General features: G+C 40.3%; 2 protein-coding genes across 2 annotated transcripts in view; both read right to left on the bottom strand.

Annotated features, from left to right (window-relative positions):
- Positions 1-10,587, bottom strand: part of LOC113466968 (voltage-dependent T-type calcium channel subunit alpha-1G-like) — an 11,748-nt gene extending 1,161 nt beyond the window's left edge. Inside the window, exons 1-3 of the mRNA XM_026822827.1 lie at positions 10,543-10,587; positions 9,850-10,080; positions 2,442-2,593 (exon numbers count right to left, since the gene is read on the bottom strand). Coding sequence (XP_026678628.1) covers positions 2,442-2,593; positions 9,850-10,080; positions 10,543-10,587 — 428 coding nt within the window. The remainder of the gene's footprint in view (positions 1-2,441; positions 2,594-9,849; positions 10,081-10,542) is intronic.
- A 1,129-nt stretch (positions 10,588-11,716) lies between these two features.
- Positions 11,717-21,899, bottom strand: part of LOC113466966 (voltage-dependent T-type calcium channel subunit alpha-1I-like) — a 50,194-nt gene continuing 40,011 nt past the window's right edge. The window contains exons 11-12 of the mRNA XM_026822826.1: positions 16,548-16,732; positions 11,717-11,931 (exon numbers count right to left, since the gene is read on the bottom strand). Coding sequence (XP_026678627.1) covers positions 11,717-11,931; positions 16,548-16,732 — 400 coding nt within the window. The remainder of the gene's footprint in view (positions 11,932-16,547; positions 16,733-21,899) is intronic.

Raw genomic sequence — 21,899 nt, 5'->3', positions numbered from 1 at the left:
CGACCGAGTGACAGACACAGAAGCGAATACAATAGTCCGTCCCTTATACCTTTTTATTACTATTGTAATAATAAAGGAAGGACGGACTAAAAACTGTTTTTTGTACAAAATTCCAAGCCTGCATTCACACTCTACTACTTGTGCAAACCGGCTTGCGCAAGCCAGTTTTGTGCAAATGTCTTGAGCGGGTAAAGTTGTATTCCCATATTTAAGTACAAAATTCCAAGCCTGCATTCACACTCTACTACTTGTGCAAACCGGCTTGCGCAAGCCAGTTTTGTACAAATGGCTTGAGCGGGTAAAGTTGTATGCCCATATTTAAACAGTCCATAAAACTATCGAAATTGAAAAGGATTCGAGAAAAGTCTAGCGTGAATTCTAGAAAAGGGCAAATACGTAAAAAGGGCAAATGAGTAAAAAGGGCTAACATTTCCTGACTCACACCTTTACAGTGTTTCGTTTGCTTTCAACAGTTCACGAGACATGTTTTCTCCTCCTCTTCCTTTTCCTCCTCCTCCTCCTTCTCCTCCTCTTTTAATCCTGTTTCTTTTATTTTCACATTTTTTCCTTTTCATTTTGGGCTAACATTTCCCGACTCACACCTTTACAGTGTTTCGTTTGCTTTCAACAGTTCACGAGACATGTTTTCTCCTCCTCTTCCTCCTCTTTTAATCCTGTTTCTTTTATTTTCACATTTTTTCCTTTTCATTTTTACTTTGTAAACCCACTTTTTCTTTTCTTGGTTCCGTAATTAAAAAAAGAAAAATACGAGACACAAATTCGTTATTACGGTTCTCCAGTCATGCTTACTACGGCGTAGACTGACAGTCTACTTACAGTATCTTCAGTCTAAACGAGTGGCTCCCAAACTTTCTTTTGTAACACGCCCCATGTCGCCCCATTTTATTGAAAATTAAAGCCTCTCCCCACGCCCTCGCCCTAAAAGAGCGTTTGTTCAGCACATGATTATGTGATCGCCCCTTACGACGCGTCGCGACGGTGCTTTAGAAGTTTGGACAAAATATACACTTTTTTAAACTAAGAGTAGCGCCCCCCTGACTTGTCTTTATGCCCCCCAGTTTGGGAACCTCTGGTCTACTCGTCTCCCGTGAAAACAATAAAAATAATAACAGTGTGCCAGAAAGTTAATTAAAATTTGGTGAGTCAGAAGTCAGAAGTTCTGGAGAAGAAGTGGGGGACAATGACCCCTTGGTGCAAAGTGGATTGGAAGAGGAAGACAAGAGAGACTTTGAGAAAAGTCAAAAAGACTGGAAACATGCCCCCCAGTTTGGGAACCTCTGGTCTACTCGTCTCCCGTGAAAACAATAAAAATAATAACAGTGTGCCAGAAAGTTAATTAAAATGTGGTCTGTTTAAGAGTCAGAAGTCAGAAGTTCTTGAGAAGAAGTGGACAACTTGTGGAGAAGAGAAGAGAAGGACAACGACCCCTTGGTGCAGAGTGGAATGGAAAAGACAAGAAATGAGAGGAAGACAAGAGAGACTTTGAGAAAAGTCAAAACGACTGGAAATAAATATACACTTTTTTAAACTAAGAGTAGCGCCCCCCTGACTTGTCTTTATGCCCCCCAGTTTGGGAACCTCTGGTCTCCCGTGAAAACAATAAAAATAATAACAGTGTGCCAGAAAGTTAATTAAATTTTGGTCTGTTTAAGAGTCAGAAGTCAGAAGTTCTGGAGAAGAAGTGGGGGACAACGACCCCTTGGTGCAAAGTGGATTCAAAAAGACAAGAAATGAGGGGAAGACAAGAGAGACTTTGAGAAAAGTCAAAAAGAATAATTCTAAAGGTGCTACACTAAATCACTAAAGTCAACCGAAATCGATCGACAACGCCTCACATGGAAAGTGTGTAAAGTAGGTAAGATCAAAGGATTTTGATGAAAATAAAAAGTTCATACTATGGGCTGACCCTAGTGTGGTCTGTAGACACTGCAAAAGATACCAAAAGAGAGGGAAGTCAGTATTCCAGAATTATTAGTTCGCTCTTTTTTTTTTACGGCTTTCTTTTAAGTGGCAGGGTTCTCCTAGAGGAGCTCTTCCACCCAACCACTAGCTCTTTCACCCAACCACTTTCCGGTATTGGAATCATTGGAGGTCATCAAATTTTTTCGAGCCGAACCGGGAATCAAACCACTAACTCCTGGACAGTCAGTCTGCTCTTACCTTAATATCACAATAATGCCATCGAACACATTGAATCCGTTGCTGATGTAACCGAACGGCCCTTCAGTTTTTTTTTTTTTTTTTTTTTTTTTTACGGCTTTCTTTTAAGTGGCAGGGTTCTCCTAGAGGAGCTCTTCCACCCAACGACTAGCTCTTTCACCCAACCACTTTCCGGTATTGGAATCATTGGAGGTCGTCAATTTTTTTGAGCCGAACCGGGAATCAAACCACTAACTTCTGGACAGTCAGTCTGCTCTTACCTTAATATCACAATAATGCCGTCGAACACATTGAATCCGTTGCTGATGTACCCGAATGGTCCTTCAGCAATGATCTTCAGCAGCATCTCAATGGCGAATACAGCAGAGAATATCACATTGCTGATTTCCACGATCACAGTCAGTTCTTCGGGCTGAAACAGCAAAAAAAGGTAACTTCAACTCAGAGAGAGAGAGAGAGAGAAAGAGGGAGAAAGAGAGAGAGGGAGAAAGAGGGAGAAAGAGAGAGAAAGAGAGAGAGGGGGAGAAAGAGGGAGAAAGAGGGAGAAAGAGAGAGAGAGAGAGGGAGAGAGAGGGAGAAAGAGAGAGAAAGAGAGAGAGAGAAAACGGCGGTGAAACACTCATCTTAAAAAAAAAAAAAAAAACAGAAAGGCCCTTGATTGCAATGAATTCCTTAATTTGACAAAATTCACAAGAATTATTTCTCAATATTATCCTTCTTGTGTGTTTCTCGACGCACCAAAATAAATTAACTTTGTGGCAGATGTGAGGATTGGTTAAAATAATTTACGTATGATTCAATTTCAGAGGTAGTTTTCTAATTTGAGAATGAAAAAAATTGCATGATAGTCTATCACTCTGGTTACCTGAAAACATAAGTAGGACACTGATTACTTGATTAGTTTATTATTGCACCCTTATGTAAGAAATGAAGAGTCATCATTGGTTGCATCTTGTCGGCTGTTTCCTAAGAAGAAAGGGACATTTGAAGATTATTTGTAGCCTTTAGAAGACCTAAAGACTTGAATAACTACATATTTAACCAGTTCTACCAATTGCACCCAAGGTAAGCAGCCACACAAAGCAAACCACACCTAGATTAGAAACCAGAAAAAGGGAGAAGAAATGCAACCCTGAGATGCAACAGTCGAAAGAGTTATTTAAACCAGTTGAAACACTCGGGTCATCCAAAAAAACACCTGTTCAAAAAAAGAGACTTGAATAACTACATATTTAACCAGTTCTACCAATTGCACCCAAGGTAAGCAGCCACACAAAGCAAACCACACCTAGATTAGAAAGTAGAAAAAAAGGAGAAGAAATGCAACCCTGAGATGCAACAGTCGAAAGAGTTATTTAAACCAGTTGAGACACTCGGGTCATCCAAAAAACACCTGTTCAAAAAAAGAGACTTGAATAACTACATATTTAACCAGTTCTACCAATTGCACCTAAGGTAAGCAGCCACACAAAGCAAACCACACCTAGATTAGAAACCAGAAAAAGGGAGAAGAAATGCAACCCTGAGATGCAACAGTCGAAAGAGTTATTTAAACCAGTTGAGACACTCGGGCCATCCAAAAAACACCTGTTCAAAACAAAACAAAAAAAAAAAAATCACAAAAAAGGCCAAAAGGGAGAGAGAAAAACTCAAATCCGGAACAAACATCTTCAAACAAACCAGGATCACCCAACACAACCCGGTTATCTGCAGAAAGAAGAACACATGAAAACAAAAACAAAAATGGTAGGTAGGTAAACGTACACGTTCATATTTTAAAGAAAGACATGTCAAAAATGATTCAAGGCACACTATAAGCACGCATGATCACACAGAGAGAGAGAGAGAGAGAGAGAGAGAGAGAGAGAGAGAGAGAGAGAGAAAGAGAGAGAGAGAGGGAGAAAGAGAAAGAGAGAGAGAGAGAGGGGGGAGATTTAAAAGATTTGATAGAGGGAACTGTAATAACGGAGGTTTTATGGTCCCCAAATCGAATAAGAGAAAGCAAAGGATAGGAGAAAGCCCGCCGTTGCGAGAGCCCTAACCTTATCTATTTAAGATAAAGTTCGCCCCGGGTGAAAATGTAACCAGCATCCTAGCACTTACAAAGAAGGCAAGCTAACTGCCTACATCCCAAGCTAACTATTTATTTATAGAGAGAAAAACTCAAATCCGGAACAAACATCTTCAAACAAACCAGGATCACCCAACACAACCCGGTTATCTGCAGAAAGAAGAACACGTTCATATTTCAAAGAAAGACATGTCAAAAATGATTCAAGGAAAAACTCAATCTTAATGGCCAGGGCCACAGAGATTAAACGTGGTTTAATTCTTAGATTAACCAATCTAATTGGCTGAAAATTTAGAAATCAACCAATCAGATTGTCTTATTTGATCTTAAACTTAGTTCAGACTATGATTGTGGCCCCAGCCTTCTTACATTATAATATTACATTACACCCTATTACATTACACCCGACATGGGGCGCAACACCCCATTATAATTCTCCATAGAGATTCCAGGACCAGTTCTATAAAATGTTCCATAAAATCAGCATACGCCATAATACTTTGTGAAAGCGTGTGACTGCATCTTATTTCTTAAATCTAACTCAAGCTATAACTAGTTAGGTAGCTAATGACCATCACATCTTACCTGGTTATGATACTCAATGCCCATGCTCAGGGTATTGATAAGGATGGCCAGGAGAATCCCCTGTTGAAAGTACTTGTGGTTCACCATGACCTTGATGCCTTGCCGGGCTAGGTGGCAGAGGTTCATGAAGCATTGTATGACGGTGGGACGAGGGTTGGGCAATTCGGTGATGCCGTGGTGGCGATAGTCTGGCTGTTTGTCCGCCCACTGGTCTCCTCCGCCTCCGTGTTCCTGTGAGGAAGACACGGTAAGCGAGCAGTTTTCACCACAAAGGGGAATAATACCTGTGGTTCTAGACTCTAGACTTACGTATGTTCGATTAGTTAGACTATTTAGAGGGTAAGGTTCGACTATTTAGAGGGTAAAGTTAGACTATTTAGAGGGTAAAGTTAGACTATTTAGAGGGTAAAGTTAGACTATTTAGAAGGTAAAGTTAGACTATTTAGAGGGTAAGACAATATCAATAGAACTCAACACGCCAAGTACGGTTTCCTAGCGACTCGTTTTTTGTGCCGATGCGATGCCATGATCAACTACGCCCAAGATATACACTGGGTAGGAAAATACTTCCATAACTTCCATTTAATGTTTGAGAAAGCGTGAATGTCGTTAAACGCTCAGCTCAAGTTGACTTCGGCATAAAAAGCAAGTCGGTGGAAAACCTACCTTGACGCAATTTGACTCCGTGACAGATAATTATTTATCAGGGCTAACCCACTGTTAAGGTGCGTCCACACAATCGACGAGCCATCGATCAACATCGACTGAACCATCCACATTGCCTCGACAACATAGATTCACCCCGTCAGGGTTATGATAGGCTCGGACTGTTGGGTTAGGTTATTCAATAACCGTTATTGTTTCTACAGTTTGGCTTGGGAGTTGTAACTTTTGCTTAAGTTACCACTGTAGAAACCATAACCTAACCCAACAGTACGAGCCTATCATAACCCGGTACATAACCACGACCTAAAGAAGAAAAAAAAATCTACAAACGAGATAGACAAAGTAAATATACAGGATGGCAACGTAACAAATATAATGAACACAAGGAAATATAAGGGGGACAAAGCATTCTCAGTGTTCCTGTGAGGAAGACACGGTAAGCGAGCAGTTTTCACCACAAAGGGGAATAATACCTGTGGTTCTAGACTCTAGACTTACGTATACGTATGTTCGATTAGTTAGACTATTTAGAGGGTAAGGTTCAGACAATATCAATAGAACTCAACACGCCAAGTACGGTTTCCTAGCGACTAGTTTTTTGTGCCGATGCGATGCCATGATCAACTACGCCCAAGATATACACTGGGTAGGAAAACACTTCCATAACTTCCATTTAATGTTTGGGAAAGCGTGAGTGTCGTTAAACGCTCAGTTCAAGTTGACTTCGGCATAAAAAGCAAGTCGGTAGAAAACCTACCTTGACGCAGTTTGACTCCGTGACAGGCTAACCCACTGTTAAGGTGCGTCCACACAATCGACCAGCCATCGATCAACATCGACTGAACCATCCACATTGCCTCGACAACATAGATTCACCCCATCGACTATGTTGCCGCCACGCCGGCTGGGGTTCAACAGTTTTGTCGGACACTGTTAAACTCCTAAAATACACGAGACCTTGTTTAAACTGCTAAGGTAAAGGGACTTTTCAGTCTCATTCGAGCAGGATAAACAGGGTATATTCTGTTTTATTCTTTAGCCATAACTTACCGAAGCGTGCTGCGAGCTAGGATCGGAGCAGGCCTGCTGACTCCAGTCACTGAGAACACCCTTGGTCAGAGACGAGAAGAGCGAGTGTAGCGCGGGTTGGCCGGTAGGTAGCGCTGCGCTAAGGGCACCCGAGAGCGCGAGAAGCTCTTGACACGTGACCACTACGCCGCTGCCGTTTTGTTGCTGAGGACAGAAGAGGACATATTTATGCAGAAGTATGGAAAGAAAGAGAGAAATAATCAATAAAATTTATTGATGAGCTGCTCAAAGTTTGGGTTGCCAGATGACACAGCATACTGCTCAGATAGAATTGTTACAGAAAAAAACATTTGGATTTTGAAATTCGGCCCAAAGGACCACTCGTTACCCTGCATCTACTAAGTAAATATTTGATTATTCTGCATCTACTGAGTTATACATAGAAGTGGATTAGGTAAAATTATGTATCTACGATTTACTTTAGTCAATACTCATACCGTCAAATGGAATGGAAAAAGGTATTTTCTAAACACAGTAAGTACAAATTTCATAAATATTACAACACAGGTAATTACAACATAACAATACATTAAAGTGTGTAGGTACCTAATTATTATGTTTCTAACTACAACATAATTATGGTACATTTTAAATTAGACTTCCTATACAAAAGTACAATTTACAATGCACGTTTTCTTTGCTGGAGCACCTACATTTTTTATGTTGCCTACAAGGGCTGTTTACAGCTAAACTGGGCTCGGGGCTAACTCTAACAATGGGAGCCTTCCTTGCTTTTTTTTTTTTTATTAGGTACAATCAAGTAGTATTTTAGCTGAATTAGTAGCTCCTAGCTCCTGTCTCCTGCATGTCTTTGAAGTATAAGTACATCATTCAATGAATTGAAGAGTGTGGCGAAGAACAGAAATGAGTGGCTTCACACCTTCACAGACATCAAGATATTGAAGATGATAAGCTCCTGGCCACCGGCCCCCCTCGAGAGCCCTGGCCCCCGGGCCAATGGGACCGTCAAAAATTCGAATTTCCCGCCAACTTTACACGCAAAAAGGCCGACGATGGCCTACGATGGCCCTGTTCATAACCACGGCCTAAAGGTGTGTCCACAGTTGACGGGCCATCGATTGACTATGTTTGGACACACCTACTGAAAGCTTTTAAGCGAGGAAGGCCTACCCAATGTAGGCCTTCCGAGGAAGGGGAAGTGTTGCTCCCCTATTCTCCATGCAAGCTTCGCCACTGGTATTTTGACCTGCATTTATTATTTACAGAGGTGTAGGTTCACTTCGACTGAAACTTAGTGGGAGGAAGATAAGTGTGTTTACTTTTCCGTCGGATTAGCGGACAGCTCTACTTAGCTTTCAGTGGGAGTGGGGATAGTGGGTATCTACTGTGGGTGTTTCTTTTTAATTGAAAAACCCCCTCTTCTTCTTCTTCTTCTTCTCCTCCTCCTCCTTCTTCTTATTCTTGTTATTCTTCTCCTTCTTCTTGTTCTTCTTCTTGTTCTTGTTCTTCTTCTCCTCCTTCTTCTTTCTTCTTTCTCATTATTTTCGTGCAGAGGATGGCGTAGTGGTCAAGACGCTCGCCTGGTAATCAGGATGAGATGCCAGATGTTAATGCCAGGTGAGTAATGGTATTTTATCCTCAATATTGTTTGAGGATTTGACCGCAATAATAAATTATAGTAGTGGTCTACTACTTGTTTCAAGACACTTTGCAATTCGAAATTCGAATAGTCTTTCTGCCAGGGGCAAGAGCACACTGAATGCTCTATTGCCCAAGGAATCACTGAAGTTAAACAACGTTCTGACTAGTTTGTAGCAGGACGGGTGACCTTCTGGGACGAAACGTGCTGCTGTGAGTTTTTTTTTTCTGCCTGTTGCCTGGATTTTACAAAAGCAAAATTGATACAAAACAACCCCTATGTGTACAATTTTACTTACTCAGCAATTTTATTACTGAATGTTCTAACTACCCCTATCCGTACCTCCGACCTACCTACAGGCTACAGGTCCCTAGTTATCATTCTATCTCTTTTATATTGAATTTCTCTTTTTCCCTCTTTTTCTATTACCTATTATAGTTCATCCAGATCAATGTGACAGCAATGAGTCATGAACCCAAAATGAAGGAACCAATCAGATTGCAGAAAATCCTTACATTGTTGCAATTGAGGTAAAGGTCTGCGGTATTGGAATCATTGGAGGTCATCAAATTTTTTCGAGCCGAACCGGGAATCAAACCACTAACTCCTGGACAGTCAGTCTGCTCTTACCTTAATATCACAATAATGCCATCGAACACGTTGAATCCGTTGCTGATGTACCCGAATGGATTCCAGAACAGGTAAGGTGGATATCGCCTTACCTGACTTTGTTTCACTGTCGCAGGAAGCACTGTGCAATATAGCTTCCCCTTTTAAAGATTCTCTACCATTGCACATGTGACATGCTTGGCAACAATGCCTATTTTTTTGCTGTCACATTGATCTGGACACACTATATAGATTATAGTGTGTCCAGATCAATGTCCCATTCACAATCCCGTTTGTTCCCCTCTTTTTCTCTTTCTATTTCTCTTTCTCGTCTTTTCTCTCCCTTCTTTCTCTTTCAATATTTTTCTAACTGCCTTTCTCTATCTCTCTTTCTCAGTTCTCTTCTTCTTTCTGTTTCCTCTATCCCTATTAGTTTACTGATAGATTGAAGATTCTGTAACTTTGTGAAGGTCCATCTTGACTAGGTAGGTTGAAATGACAAACGTATACTTCTTCACTATTTTTAAAAAATAAACAGGATAGGAGAAAGCCAGCCGTTGCGACAGCTCTAACCTTATCTACTTAGGATAAAGTTCGCCCCGGGCGAAAATGTAACCAGCATCCTAGCACCTACAAAGAAGGCCAGCTAACTGCCTACATCCCAAGCTAACTAGGCTGGGACATTGGGGATTCCAGGACCAGTTCTGTAAAATGTTCCATAAAATCAGCATACGCCATAATACTTAGTGAAAGCGTGTGACTGCATGTTATTTCTTAAATCGGTACTTGTGCAGAAGTCAAGTCCGTGGAATATTGCTACCAAAGGAAATGGCACAAACGAGCAGTGACCAGTGTTAATATAGGGTTAGGTTAAACGCAAGAAATAGTTTTCACACTTAGAGCAGTGATTAGTGTTATTATAGGGTTAGGTTAAATCCAAAAAGGAGCTTTTCTTTTCCACGGACGTGACTTCTGCATAATTACCCTTAAATCTAATATCTAACTCAAGGTATAACTAATTAGATAGCTAATCACCATCACATCTTACCTGGTTATGATACTCAATGCCCATGCTCAGCGTATTGATAAGGATGGCCAGGAGAATCCCCTGTTGAAAGTACTTGTGGTTTACCATGACCTTGATGCCTTGCCGGGCTAGGTGGCAGAGGTTCATGAAGCATTGTATGACGGTGGGGCGAGGGTTGGGCAATTCGGTGATGCCGTGCTGGCGATAGTCTGGCTGTTTGTCCGCCCACTGGTCTCCTCCACCTCCGTGTTCCTGTGAGGAAGACACGGTAAGCGAGCAGTTTTCAGACTATTTAGAGGGTAAGGTTCAGACAATATCAATAGAACTCAACACGCCAAGTACGGTTTCCTAGCGACTAGTTTTTTGTGCCGATGCGATGCCATGATCAACTACGCCCAAGATATACACTGGGTAGGAAAACACTTCCATAACTTCCATTTAATGTTTGGGAAAGCGTGAGTGTCGTTAAACGCTCAGTTCAAGTTGACTTCGGCATAAAAAGCAAGTCGGTAGAAAACCTACCTTGACGCAGTTTGACTCCGTGACAGATAATTATTTACCAGATGCGATGCCATGATCAACTACGCCCAAGATATACACTGGGTAGGAAAACACTTCCATAACTTCCATTTAATGTTTGGGAAAGCGTGAATGTCGTTAAACGCTCGGCTCAAGTTGACTTCGGCATAAAAAGCAAGTCGGTAGAAAACCTACCTTGACGCAGTTTGACTCCGTGACATACTTCATGAAGTTGTGCATATTCCAATCAATTATATTGCTCTTTTTTATGGAGTTTATCATTAGATTGATTCCAAGTGTATATCTCAGAAGTGAGTAGATTGATTCTAAGTGTATGCGTCCTTAATGTCCTTACTGATGTCCTCAGAGGAATTTAACTCTTTTCTGAATTGCCTTTTAACAAAGTTTTGCAAAGTGTTACTCTCTTGTGTTGCTCTTGGGAGTTCTATTTTACGAGGCACAGAGTGTGAACAGTGTTTCTTTTTAGCTCTTTTCAGATCTGGAAAGTTTTCTTTCAAAGGTTTCCTCAGACATTCACAGCTATTTTCTCTCTTCATCTTCTTTTTGTGGAGTTTTCTTCTTTTCTATTCTTCATCTTTTTGTTTGGTTTTCTTCTCCTCCTCCTACGTCTTCTATTCTTCCTCCTCCTTGAACTATTCTTAGTCTTCTCCTTTCAATTCCTTCTTCTTCTTCTTCTTCTTCTCTTTAATCTTTTCTTCTTACTTTTCCTTATCTTCTCTTGTTCTTCCTTTTCTTGTTATTCTTCTTCTTCTTCTCCATCGTCTTTTCTTCCTTTTCATTTTCTCAATTCTTATCCGCCTCCTCTTTTTCTATCCACTTTCATGTCATTGAAACTGAGGAGGCTTTTTTTTAGTTCTTTATTCTATGGGGGGGTGAATTTGAATTAATTTGAATAAATGAAAAGAGTAGTGTGGGTGTGTGGATGTTTTTACTGCAAGTTTCAATGAGTTTTATGAATGGGCCTGAATTACTTGTATAACTGTTTGAGAAAGAAACGAGGTTTCATACATTGATAGTAACATAGACATTGAATTACTTGTAGCGGTTGGAGGAAGAAACGAGATTTCATACATTGACAGTAACATAGACATTGCACTCAAAGAAGAACTGGAATATTTACATTGGAGCTTTGTTGACTACAACATAATTATGGTACATTTTAAATTAGACTTCCTATACAAAACTACAATTTACAATGCACGTTTTCTTTGCTGGAGCACCTAGATTTTTTATGTTGCCTACAAGGGCTGTTTACAGCTAAACTGGGCTCGGGGCTAACTCTAACAATGGGAGCCTTCCTTGCGACATTTTTTTTATTTAATTACAATCAAGTAGTATTTTAGCTGAATTAGTAGCTCCTAGCTCCTGGCTCCTGCATGTCTTTGAAGTATTGTACATCATTCAATGAATTGAAGAGTGTGGCGAAGAACAGAAATGAGTGGCTTCCCACCTTCACAGACATCAAGATATTGAAGATGATAAGCTCCTGGCCCCCGGCCCCCCTCGAGAGCCCTGGCCCCCGGGCCAATGGGACCGAATGACGCCCCTGACCGAATGAAGCCCCTACAATATACATGTATAGGTACATAGGTATAAATAAATAGCTATAAGTACATAGGTACAAATGAATCATAGTTTCAACAGGTTTACGTGCTACGTTTACATTAGTAGTTAAGAAATTATAGGGGGTTGTGTCAAAGGTTGGTACGTTCTGTAATGTTGGAACAAGAGGAAGGGATTTACGTCAAGAGTGTGAGGGTGTATATAGGAATTGGGATTTAGCTGTGAGGACAAGAGCTATAAAGGTGTGTCCACAGTTGACGGGCCATCGATCGACGGCCGGTCGACTATGTTTGGACACACCTACTGAAAGCTTTTAAGCGAGGAAGGCCTACATTGGGTCTTCCTGTACGGGGATATGGGTAGAACGAGAAGAAGAAGAAGAAGAAGAAGAAGAAGAAGAAGAAGAAGAAGAAGAAGGAGAAGAAGACGAAGAAGGAGAAGAAGACGAATAAGAAGAAGAAGAAGAAGAAGAAGAAGAAACTGAAGTATAAACTATAAAGTTGCGCGATTTTGGACGTGCCGGAAATCCAGCAGAATCACAAAATGAACTCCGTCCATTTCAGATTTTGCTACTTGGGCCAACCACTCACTGAAAACGTTCGTCTGTCAGGTCCACCTGATACCTGATGAGCACACACACTATCAGGCAGACTTGACAGGCGGACCTGATCATCTGGACCTGTCCGGTCAACCTGATAGTGAATGGCTGGCCTTAGGTAAGATGAGTTTTGGATTAGCTTCAGTCTATTTGGAAGGAAAGATTATTTTACGTGGGTGTATTTTCTTGTGGCTTGTCGTCAGATTTTCTAAAGGGGAAGCTATAAACTTGAGACTGGTATTGACTTGGTTCGTAGTCCCAACCATAAATAAAGCACTGTTTATATACTGACACCTACATATACCAATACCAATAAACCCAAATAGAGTATGTCGATCTGCTGGTGATCTTAGAAACCAGGTTGAATAAAATCACTTCCTATTTTCGGTGTGTAAGTAGGGAGAGTTATTCCCTTTTGGAAATTGAAATCTTCTTATTCAATGGTTGGGATTGCGCTAGACCGCGGGTTCGACTAAAATCGATGAAAGAAAGAGGATAGATTAGGAGAAAGCCAGCCGTTCCGAGAACGAATGTTTCCTATTTTGGATTAGGTTCGCCCCAAGAGAGATTTGAACCCACACAATAATATCTGCTACAATTACTAATAACAGTAGAAGGAAATTATAGTTAGACATCGCAGTCCAAGATAAAACAATAAAATCGAGACATTTATAGAGAAACATTTAAGAGGATTATAAACATTTATAATATCTACATATAAAACATTTATAAGGGACCTAGACTACATAGTTTTTAAGTCCACCAGAAACTAGAAATGCTATAAAATCCGCTAAATCCTTTTTCTATACGACTAGAATTTGCCCAGGGACCGAGGGATATTTTCATTTGTCTACTTTTGTATTCTGAAAAGGTAACCCTATCCTTAATTGCAAACACTATAATTAAAAACATTACTTTGGACTCTTTGGAAAAAGGGAGAGAAAGGACACAGAGGGAAAAAGAGGGAGGAAGGGAAAGAGAAAAAGGAAAAAAGAAATAGAAAAGGAGAGGGAAAGGGAGATAAATAAATGAAAAAAAGGGACTAAGGAAAGAGGAGGGAAAGAGAAAAGGGATAGAAAGACTAAAGGGAAAAAGCGAAAGAGGGAAGAAAAGGGAATATATGGAAAGAGTGGAGGTAGGAAACACTAAAAACGACTTTCTTTCCCCTATAGTTGTATTGAAAATTATGGAGGAGAGAAAAAAAACCCTCAAACTACCGAGTATACTTATAGCTCTTAATGAGTTCTTAACCTACAAAAAAGAATTAAATTAAAAAGGAAGAGAAAATATTCGACTCTTCAATGTGAAAGTCCGATAATGGAGGGGGAAATTATGAAGGGGATAAGAAAAAGGGAACGAGGTGAAAGAAAGAGAGGAGAAACAAGAAAAACAAGAAGAAAAGGAATAAGAAGAGGAAACAAAGAACAAAGAATAAGAACGATGAAAAGAAGAAGAAAAAGAAGAAGAAGGAGAAGAAGACAAAGTACGTATGTAGGTACCTTAATAATAAATAATTCTTCTTCCTCTTCTTCTTCTTCTTCTTCTTCTTCTTCTTCTTCTTCTTCTTCTTCTCCCTTCTTCTTCCTTTTTCCTCCTCTTCTTCTTCTTCTTCCTTCTTCCTCTTCCTCCTCTTCTCCTTCTCTCTATTGTAGGGTCACAGGGTTCAAAAAATTTCGCTGAGGCTCCAGAGGTCGAATTTTTTTGAGAGACGCCTTTTGAGAGTCATTGTCAGTTGAACAGAAATTTGACTGTAGTAGAAATTGCTGACATTTTATTGTTGTTCGAGTGTGTCGTTTTGCTGATACAACTAAATATTTTGATTTTGAATTTTTTGAATAAGTTTATTTCGAATATTCTTCATTCACTGTGCCTACGAGCTACATACGTTGCTTTTGGACTTTCCTACATTCACCTGTAAGACATTACATTATTAAGAAACTTTTTAAAGTTGGTTCTGCTATTTCTCAGCTCCCCACCTTTATTCTCTACTACTATACCGGGGTAGAGTGGATTGGAACACATCACATCCCTTCAGGCACATTCCATTTGTCAGGGGTCTACATAGATTTAGCTTGCCCTTGGGATCAATTTACTTTTAATAAGAAACCAATTACTGATGAACATTTTTAATGAAACAATAAGTAGAAATCTAGGACAAACAGTCTTTTGACTGATTGGACAAACAGTCAAAAACTTGTCTCAGAATCAAAGGATCTGTCAAGGTCGAGGTTTGGTTCACAACACCTGCCATCATTGGAGCCCAAAAGCTGAACCAAATCCACATTTGTGAAGCCCAACTACTTCATCTTTGGAGTCCCAATTACTTCATCTTTGGAGTCCCCACAACTTTTCAGTTATGAAACCCGACAATTTCCACCCTGAACAACAAAAGTCGCTGTCACTATAGGTATGTTACCTATCACCTATCGTACCTATGTACATATCGTACCTATGTTACTGATGAACATTTTTAATGAAACAATAAGTAGAAATCTAGGACAAACAGTCTTTTGACTGATTGGACAAACAGTCAAAAACTTGTGTCAGAATCAAAGGATCTGTCAAGGTCGAGGTTTGGTTCACAACACCTGCCATCTTAGGAACCCAACAACTGGACCAAATCCACAATTGTGGAGCCCAACTACTTCATCTTTGGAGTCCCAATTACTTCATCTTAGGACTCCCAGTTATGAAGCCCGACAATTTCCACCCTGAACAACAAAAGACGCTGTCACTCGTTCAGAAACTTCAAGATGACGAGAAGGGTGGAAAATAATCTTTTCAAGAAGAAATGAAATCCTTTCAAAACTTTCTGGACCAGATCCAAATTTTTCGACGAGGCTGCGCCAATTATTCCCGGGAAAAATTAAACGAGATGTCAATGAAGACTTATTAGAAGAACTACTGACAGCATGTACAATGGGTGGCAGGGCCGTCTAAAGCGGGCTCAGCTGGTGCTCTTTGCCTGGGACCGCTAAGGTTCCTCAATGAAGGTCCGGAACCAGTAGTTTTGCCTCAAGACTCGTAAACCCATCATACACGGTGAAGTTGTAAAGGTTACGAGTATTTCTCAAAGTGTGTATAATATGTCATCAATATGGACCTCAACAAGAACAAGTTTTTGCAACCAAAATTAGCGTCCGGTTAACTGAACTCTTTAACGTTATTTGACGAAAACTCGTTTCTGCATATGCGCAGAATCGAGTTTTCCTAAAAGTTGGGTTGATTTTACGAATCTACTTTATACATAGGTAGTATGTAGTTGTAGGTAAAAGTTCTTACAAGGAGGTATCCACATTGTTGGATTTAACCCCAGCACCCGGTTGACTGTAAACAGCCCTGATGTGAGGATATCACACAAGGGACAAGGGGGGGGGGAATGTTTGCTTAGAAATCCAATATTTTAATACTCTCTTCCTTCCTCCTCTTCCCTCCTGTCCACTCTACCTTCCTCTCCATTCCGCCTTTCTTTGAATTCTCCTCTTCTTTTCTTTCCTTTCCCCTCTTCCCTCCTTTCTTCTCATTTCCATTCGGGAATAGAAGGACGTAAGAACAGTCAAAAGGATCTCATTTCGCACAAAACCTGTCAAGTTTTACATTCAATTTCCTGACAGCCCTCGTGTTTGTGAGGAGCGGTGGAGACTTTGTCACTCCTCTGGGAGATTTAAGGTGAAATTTGAGCTCTACAATTTTCTTAGCAGCATGTTTTCCTATTCCCATGATTTGAAGATATCTCTTTGTAGATCGAAATATTACTTATTATTCTTGATTGTTTTGGACGGATCTTTTAAGTCAGCCACTCACTATCAGGTGGACCTGATCAGGTGTACCTGTCAGGTCTACCTGATAGTGAGTGGATGGCCTTAGAAAATAAGATGTCTCAGCTCACCTCAGGAAAGATTGGTCCTATTTTTCTTGGTGTTCCGATCATTTAGTTAAAAAAGCTCATTTTAGTGTTTAGTTTAAAAGTAAAAAAAGCTTAGGTTTATAGGAATAATTCTCAAGTCTTAACCCTTACCGGCATGCAGGTCATTATTTTGACACCTCAAATCGAACACAGGTACTCCAGGTTGTGGGGCAGGGGGCGGACCAGGAACACTTTGGGCATACTTCTCTTCTCGTTTCAGCTGTCTCTGATATTTGTACAGGCGATACTTCTTGATGAGACGGCGTTTACTCCGCCTGTATAAGTGAGCCACGTATCTGAAAATTAGACAAGAGATTCAAAGGGTTGATAATACACGACACGGCGATAGTATCAGATTTTGAAAATCCTTGTCTTCGAAGGTGTGTCCACACTCCACACATAGTTGACCGGCCATGGATCGACTGAAACGTCCACACTCTCTCGACAACATAGATTCACCTCGTCGATCGATAGCCGGTCGACTATGCGTGGACACACCTTGACAATTTCGAGCCCTATTTTTCTTTCCCAATTTTCCCTCTTTTAAAGCTCGTTTCTCCTCTTTTGGTCTGATAGCGCGACCATGTTGACTGCCACGGGACGTGTAATTGGTTATCTGAAAGAGGAGCCTAGGAGTGAAATTTCACTATTTGTTTGATGAAAAAATTTCAAGGATTGAAGAGTCTGTCTCTCATTTATATTGAAAGATGTTTTCATTTTCATACATGGGGTGCTTGTGGGCAAACACTAAACGCCATAGAATATGCTTGAAAATCGACCTCAGCGTTCAGTTTCCCGAAAGGAAATACACCTTTACTATTTTCAGTGTTGATAAATATGTGCCTAGGTACATAAATACCCTATCCTGTCTTCCTTCTCTCTTCGATTTCGGGACGATAAGACCCTAGCAGTTACAGTTCCCTCTGTCAAACCTCTTAAAAAAATATAAAGTAGGAAATTAATTTTAATGAGAATGAAGGTAGAAACACACTATCACTTCACGTCACGTGATGGTTAGTGTGTTTGTACCTTAAGTCGTTAGGAACAATCTTATTAAGCACATACACTGTTTGTTACAAGTTTATATTAAATTTAAAGTTGGGCTTTTAAGTTTCAAGTTTGCTTTGGGTAAAGTGGTAAACACATAACAGTTTACTCTTTTGTATTTTTGGAGAAGGTTGTTTTGCAAAGTTTTCACCCAACTAAAGTGCTCCTGCTTTTCTATTGCCTCTTTCATTTTTGTTAGCTCCTCTACTTTGGTCCTTTGGGTTGGATGGACGCTTTTGAAATGTTCCTTTTCAAAAAGTTCCATGAGTTTCGGTTGTTGGACTTTGGGTGACCCTTTTTTTTGTGAATAGAAATATTGGCTTTCCTGCCATTCTTGTTGTTCTTTTCAAAACTGTTTGTCCTCCTAGACACGTGCTAGTCTGTCTGTCTTTCTTCTCTCTCTCTCTCTCTCTCTCTCTCTCTCTTTCTTTTCCTCATCGCTCTTTGTTTCTTTTCTGAACTTGTCCTTCAATCTATTGTTTCTCTTTCTACCTCTGCCCTATGTACAGGTCCTTTAACATCTCTTTCTTTCTATCTTCTTTTGTCTCATCCGTTCTCTCTCTATTCTATGCATCCGTCTTTCAATCTCTCTATCCTTTTCCCTCCCTCCCTCCTTTTCTCATCTCTCTCCTCTCTCTCCAACTCCTGTCTTCCTGTGTACCTGTGTCGTTCAAATATAAAGTTTTCTCTCCCTCTCTCTTTTGATATAACTCCATTCAATTCCCTCATTGTATCTAATATCAGATCTATCCTTCAATCTCTCTCTCTCTCTCTCTCCTCTCCTCTCCTTTTCCATCTTTTCGGATGAAATATTCGGTTTCAATCTCTCTCTATATCTCTCTCTCTCTCTCTCTCTCTCTCTCGCTCCCTCTCTCTCTCTCTCCTCCCTCCCTCTAATATCCTGTAATGGAATGCTAGGGGGATTTCTTATGATGAAATTAATTAATTGATAAGTCATCACTTTTGTTCTTGTTCAGGGGATTGTGATTTCCACTTGAGGGGAAGAAATTTGTTTGTCAGAGGAGGGGAGGAAGGAAGAGAGAGAGAGAGAATTCCCTAGTGGTTCTTTAGTTTGAAATCTCTCTTTCTTCTCTCCTTATTTACATTGTCCTTGTCTATTTTAAACTTTAAAGAAAGAGAATGATAGAATCAGAGGGGGAGGGAGATAGATACCTAGAGACAGAGATAGAGAGAAAGAGAGAGAGAACGTCTTGAAAGCAAGTTACGTACTTATAGTTGAAAGTTTATCATCCCTTAACAATTTTGTCAGACTTTGTAATACCACTCGTTACCCTGCATCTACTAAGCAAATATTTGATTATTCTGCATCTACTGAGTTATACATAGAAGTGGATTAGGTAAAATTATGTACCTACAATTTACTTTAGTTCTCACAATACTCATACCGTCAAATGGAAAAAAAGGTATTTTCTAAACACAGTAAGTACAAATTTCATAAATATTACAACACGGGTAAAAGCTAACTAGACTGGCTCTTCTTCTTTGGCTATGGTGTGAACACAGCTTTAGATACTTTTACTGTTCCCGGACCGATAAATAATACTTTTTTACTTAAGTTATATATAAAAATGGATTATATATAAAAATGGATACTTTATATATAACTTAAGTAAAAAAGTATTTACAAAGGATGTCAAAATTAAATAAATTAATTAATAACACGGGTAATTACAACATAACAATACATTAAAGTAGGTACCTAATTATTATGTTTCTAACTACAACATAATTATGGTACATTTTAAATTAGACTTCCTATACAAAACTACAATTTACAATGCACGTTTTCTTTGCTGGAGCACCTACATTTTTGATGTTGCCTACAAGGGCTGTTTACAGCTAAACCGGGCTCGGGGCTAACTCTAACAATGGAGGCCTTCCTTGGGACATTTTTTTTTTTTTAATTACAATCAAGTAGTACCTATTTTAGCTGAATTAGGAGCTCCTAGCTCCTGTCTCCTGCATGTCTTTGAAGTATTATAATTGTACATCATTCAATGAATTATTGAAGAGTGTGGCGAAGAACAGAAATGAGTGGCTTCCCACCTTCACAGACATTAAGATATTGGAGATGATAAGCTCCTGGCCACCGGCCCCCTCGAGAGCCCTGGACTCGGGGCCAATGGGACCGAATGAAGCCCCTGACCGAATGAAGGCCCTACAGTATATAGGTACATAGGTATAAATAAATAGCTATAAGTACATAGGTATAAATGAATCATAGTTTCAACAGGTTTACGTGCTACGTTTACATTAGTAGTTTAGAAATTATAGGGGGTTGTGTCAAAGGTTGGTACGTTTTGTAATGTTGGAACGAGAGGAAGGGGTTTATGTCAAGAGTGTGAGGGTGTATAGGAATTGGGATTTAGCTGTGAGGACAAGAGCAACAGGTTTACGTGCTACGTTTACATTAGTAGTTTAGAAATTATAGGGGGTTGTGTCAAAGGTTGGTACGTTTTGTAATGTTGGAACAAGAGGAAGGGCTGGAAGGGGTTTATGTAAAGAGTGTGAGGGTGTATAGGAATCAGGATTTAGCTGTGAGGACAAGAGCTATAAAGGTGTGTCCACAGTTGACGGGCCATCGATCGACGGCCGGTCGACTGTGTTTGGACACACCTACTGAAAGCTTTTTAAGCGAGGAAGGCCTACATTGGGTCTTCTTGTACGGGGATATGGGTAGAACGAGAAGAAGAAGGAGAAGAAGAAGAAGAATTGAATTGAATTGAATTGAATCATGGTGACATTTTATTTTTACAATTAATAATAAACATAATACATCTCCTAAGCTAATAAGACAACTTCTTTGGAGATGGTTTTTCCTCTTCTTGTGTTCTTATTATTGCTCGTTGATTTTTAGGTATGTTGTTCTGTAAGAAAGAAGTAAGTAAGAAGTAAGAAGAAGAAGAAGGAAAAGAAGACGAAGAAGAAGGAGAAGAAGACGAAGAAGAAGAAGACGAAGAAGAAGAAGAAGAAACTGAAGTATACACGATAAAGTGGCGCGAAGGAAAGATTATTTTACGTGGGTGTATTTTGCAGTGGCGTGTCGTGAGATTTTCAAAAGGGGAAGCTATAACCTTGAGACTGGTATTGACTTGGTTCGTAATCCCAACCATAAATAAAGCACTGTTTCCAATACCAATAAACCCCAATAGAGTATGTCGATTAGGTAATGGTTGGGTTGTATAAAGAGAAAAAGAGTTGAAACTGTATCAAATGGCTTCTCTCTAACAAAGGGCACCAAGGAAGAAATAGTCTTGTATCTGCACAAAGAGGTCATTGAGAGTTTCGATGTGGAAAATGAAAGAAAGAAGGAAGAAGAAGAAGAAGAAGAAGAAACTGAAACTGGTTGACAAAGTAAAAGGACTATGATGAACATAGAAGATTGGATAAGTGGTTCAAGGACAAGAATGGGGACGGATTGCCGATGAGGCCATAGTTCACGAGAGCGGTTTAGGCAGTCTGTGTTTGTAGGAGTCCACAGCGGAGAACCGACCATCGACCATATAGCCCAGTACCTACCCAAGAGAAAATGCTAATGTATATACGTAGAAGTGTCCTCAACGGAGCATTGACCATAGTACCGACCTTCGCAGAGGATCAAGAAATTAAGCTGTGCATTTTTTTCTGCGATGGTCTCGGCGAGAGTAAATGGTCCATGATCAATGGTCGCCGTTGTGATGGCGAACTTACGGAATATAATCTCGTGAATTTGTATATGTAGAAGTGTCCTCAACGGAGCATTGACCATAGTACCAACCTTCGCAGAAGATCAAGAAATTAAGCTGTGCATTTTTTCTGCGATGGTCTCGGCGAGAGTAAATGGTCCATGATATATGGTCGCCGTTGTGGCGGCGAACTTACGGAATATTATCTATGATACTGAACTCGGAACCTACCGAAAATCACGCAAAAGTTATCTTACCTGATTGTCGAGATGAGGCGGGAGCCAAATGTTCCCGTCGCCCGCCTGAGTCATCTTCTCACTCGAGCAGACATTCCGATTGTCCGGGAGAGACGCGCTCCCCGCGTGAAGTGCCGAGTCTTTCCCCTCTCCTACTCCTGCTCCCGCGGCAGAGCTCGCCATCCCGGCCAGACTTCCGTTGGGCCCGTGGCTTCCATTCACCGCGAGGCCGTTGTTGCTCCCGGTCGAGTTGGACCGGAGTAGGATGACGTCGCTGAACATCACGCTGGAGCGGCGTCGACCCATGCTGGGCGGGGAGAGAAGGGAGCTGGCCGACTTCTGAAAGTGGAGATGATTTGTGCGCCATAAATCGTCATGGTCCTAATCATCAAATCCCAAAAAGGTTTAATGGAAGTACTTTTTTGATTGGTTGAATTTAAGATGGATACGAGATACGCATAGAAACAAAAAAAAAAAAAAAAAAAAAAAAAACT

This window comes from Diaphorina citri, unplaced genomic scaffold (genome assembly GCF_000475195.1).
Source record: "Diaphorina citri unplaced genomic scaffold, Diaci psyllid genome assembly version 1.1 scaffold371, whole genome shotgun sequence".
NCBI lineage: Eukaryota > Metazoa > Arthropoda > Insecta > Hemiptera > Psyllidae > Diaphorina > Diaphorina citri.
This window is presented reverse-complemented; position numbering and strand designations above follow the sequence as displayed.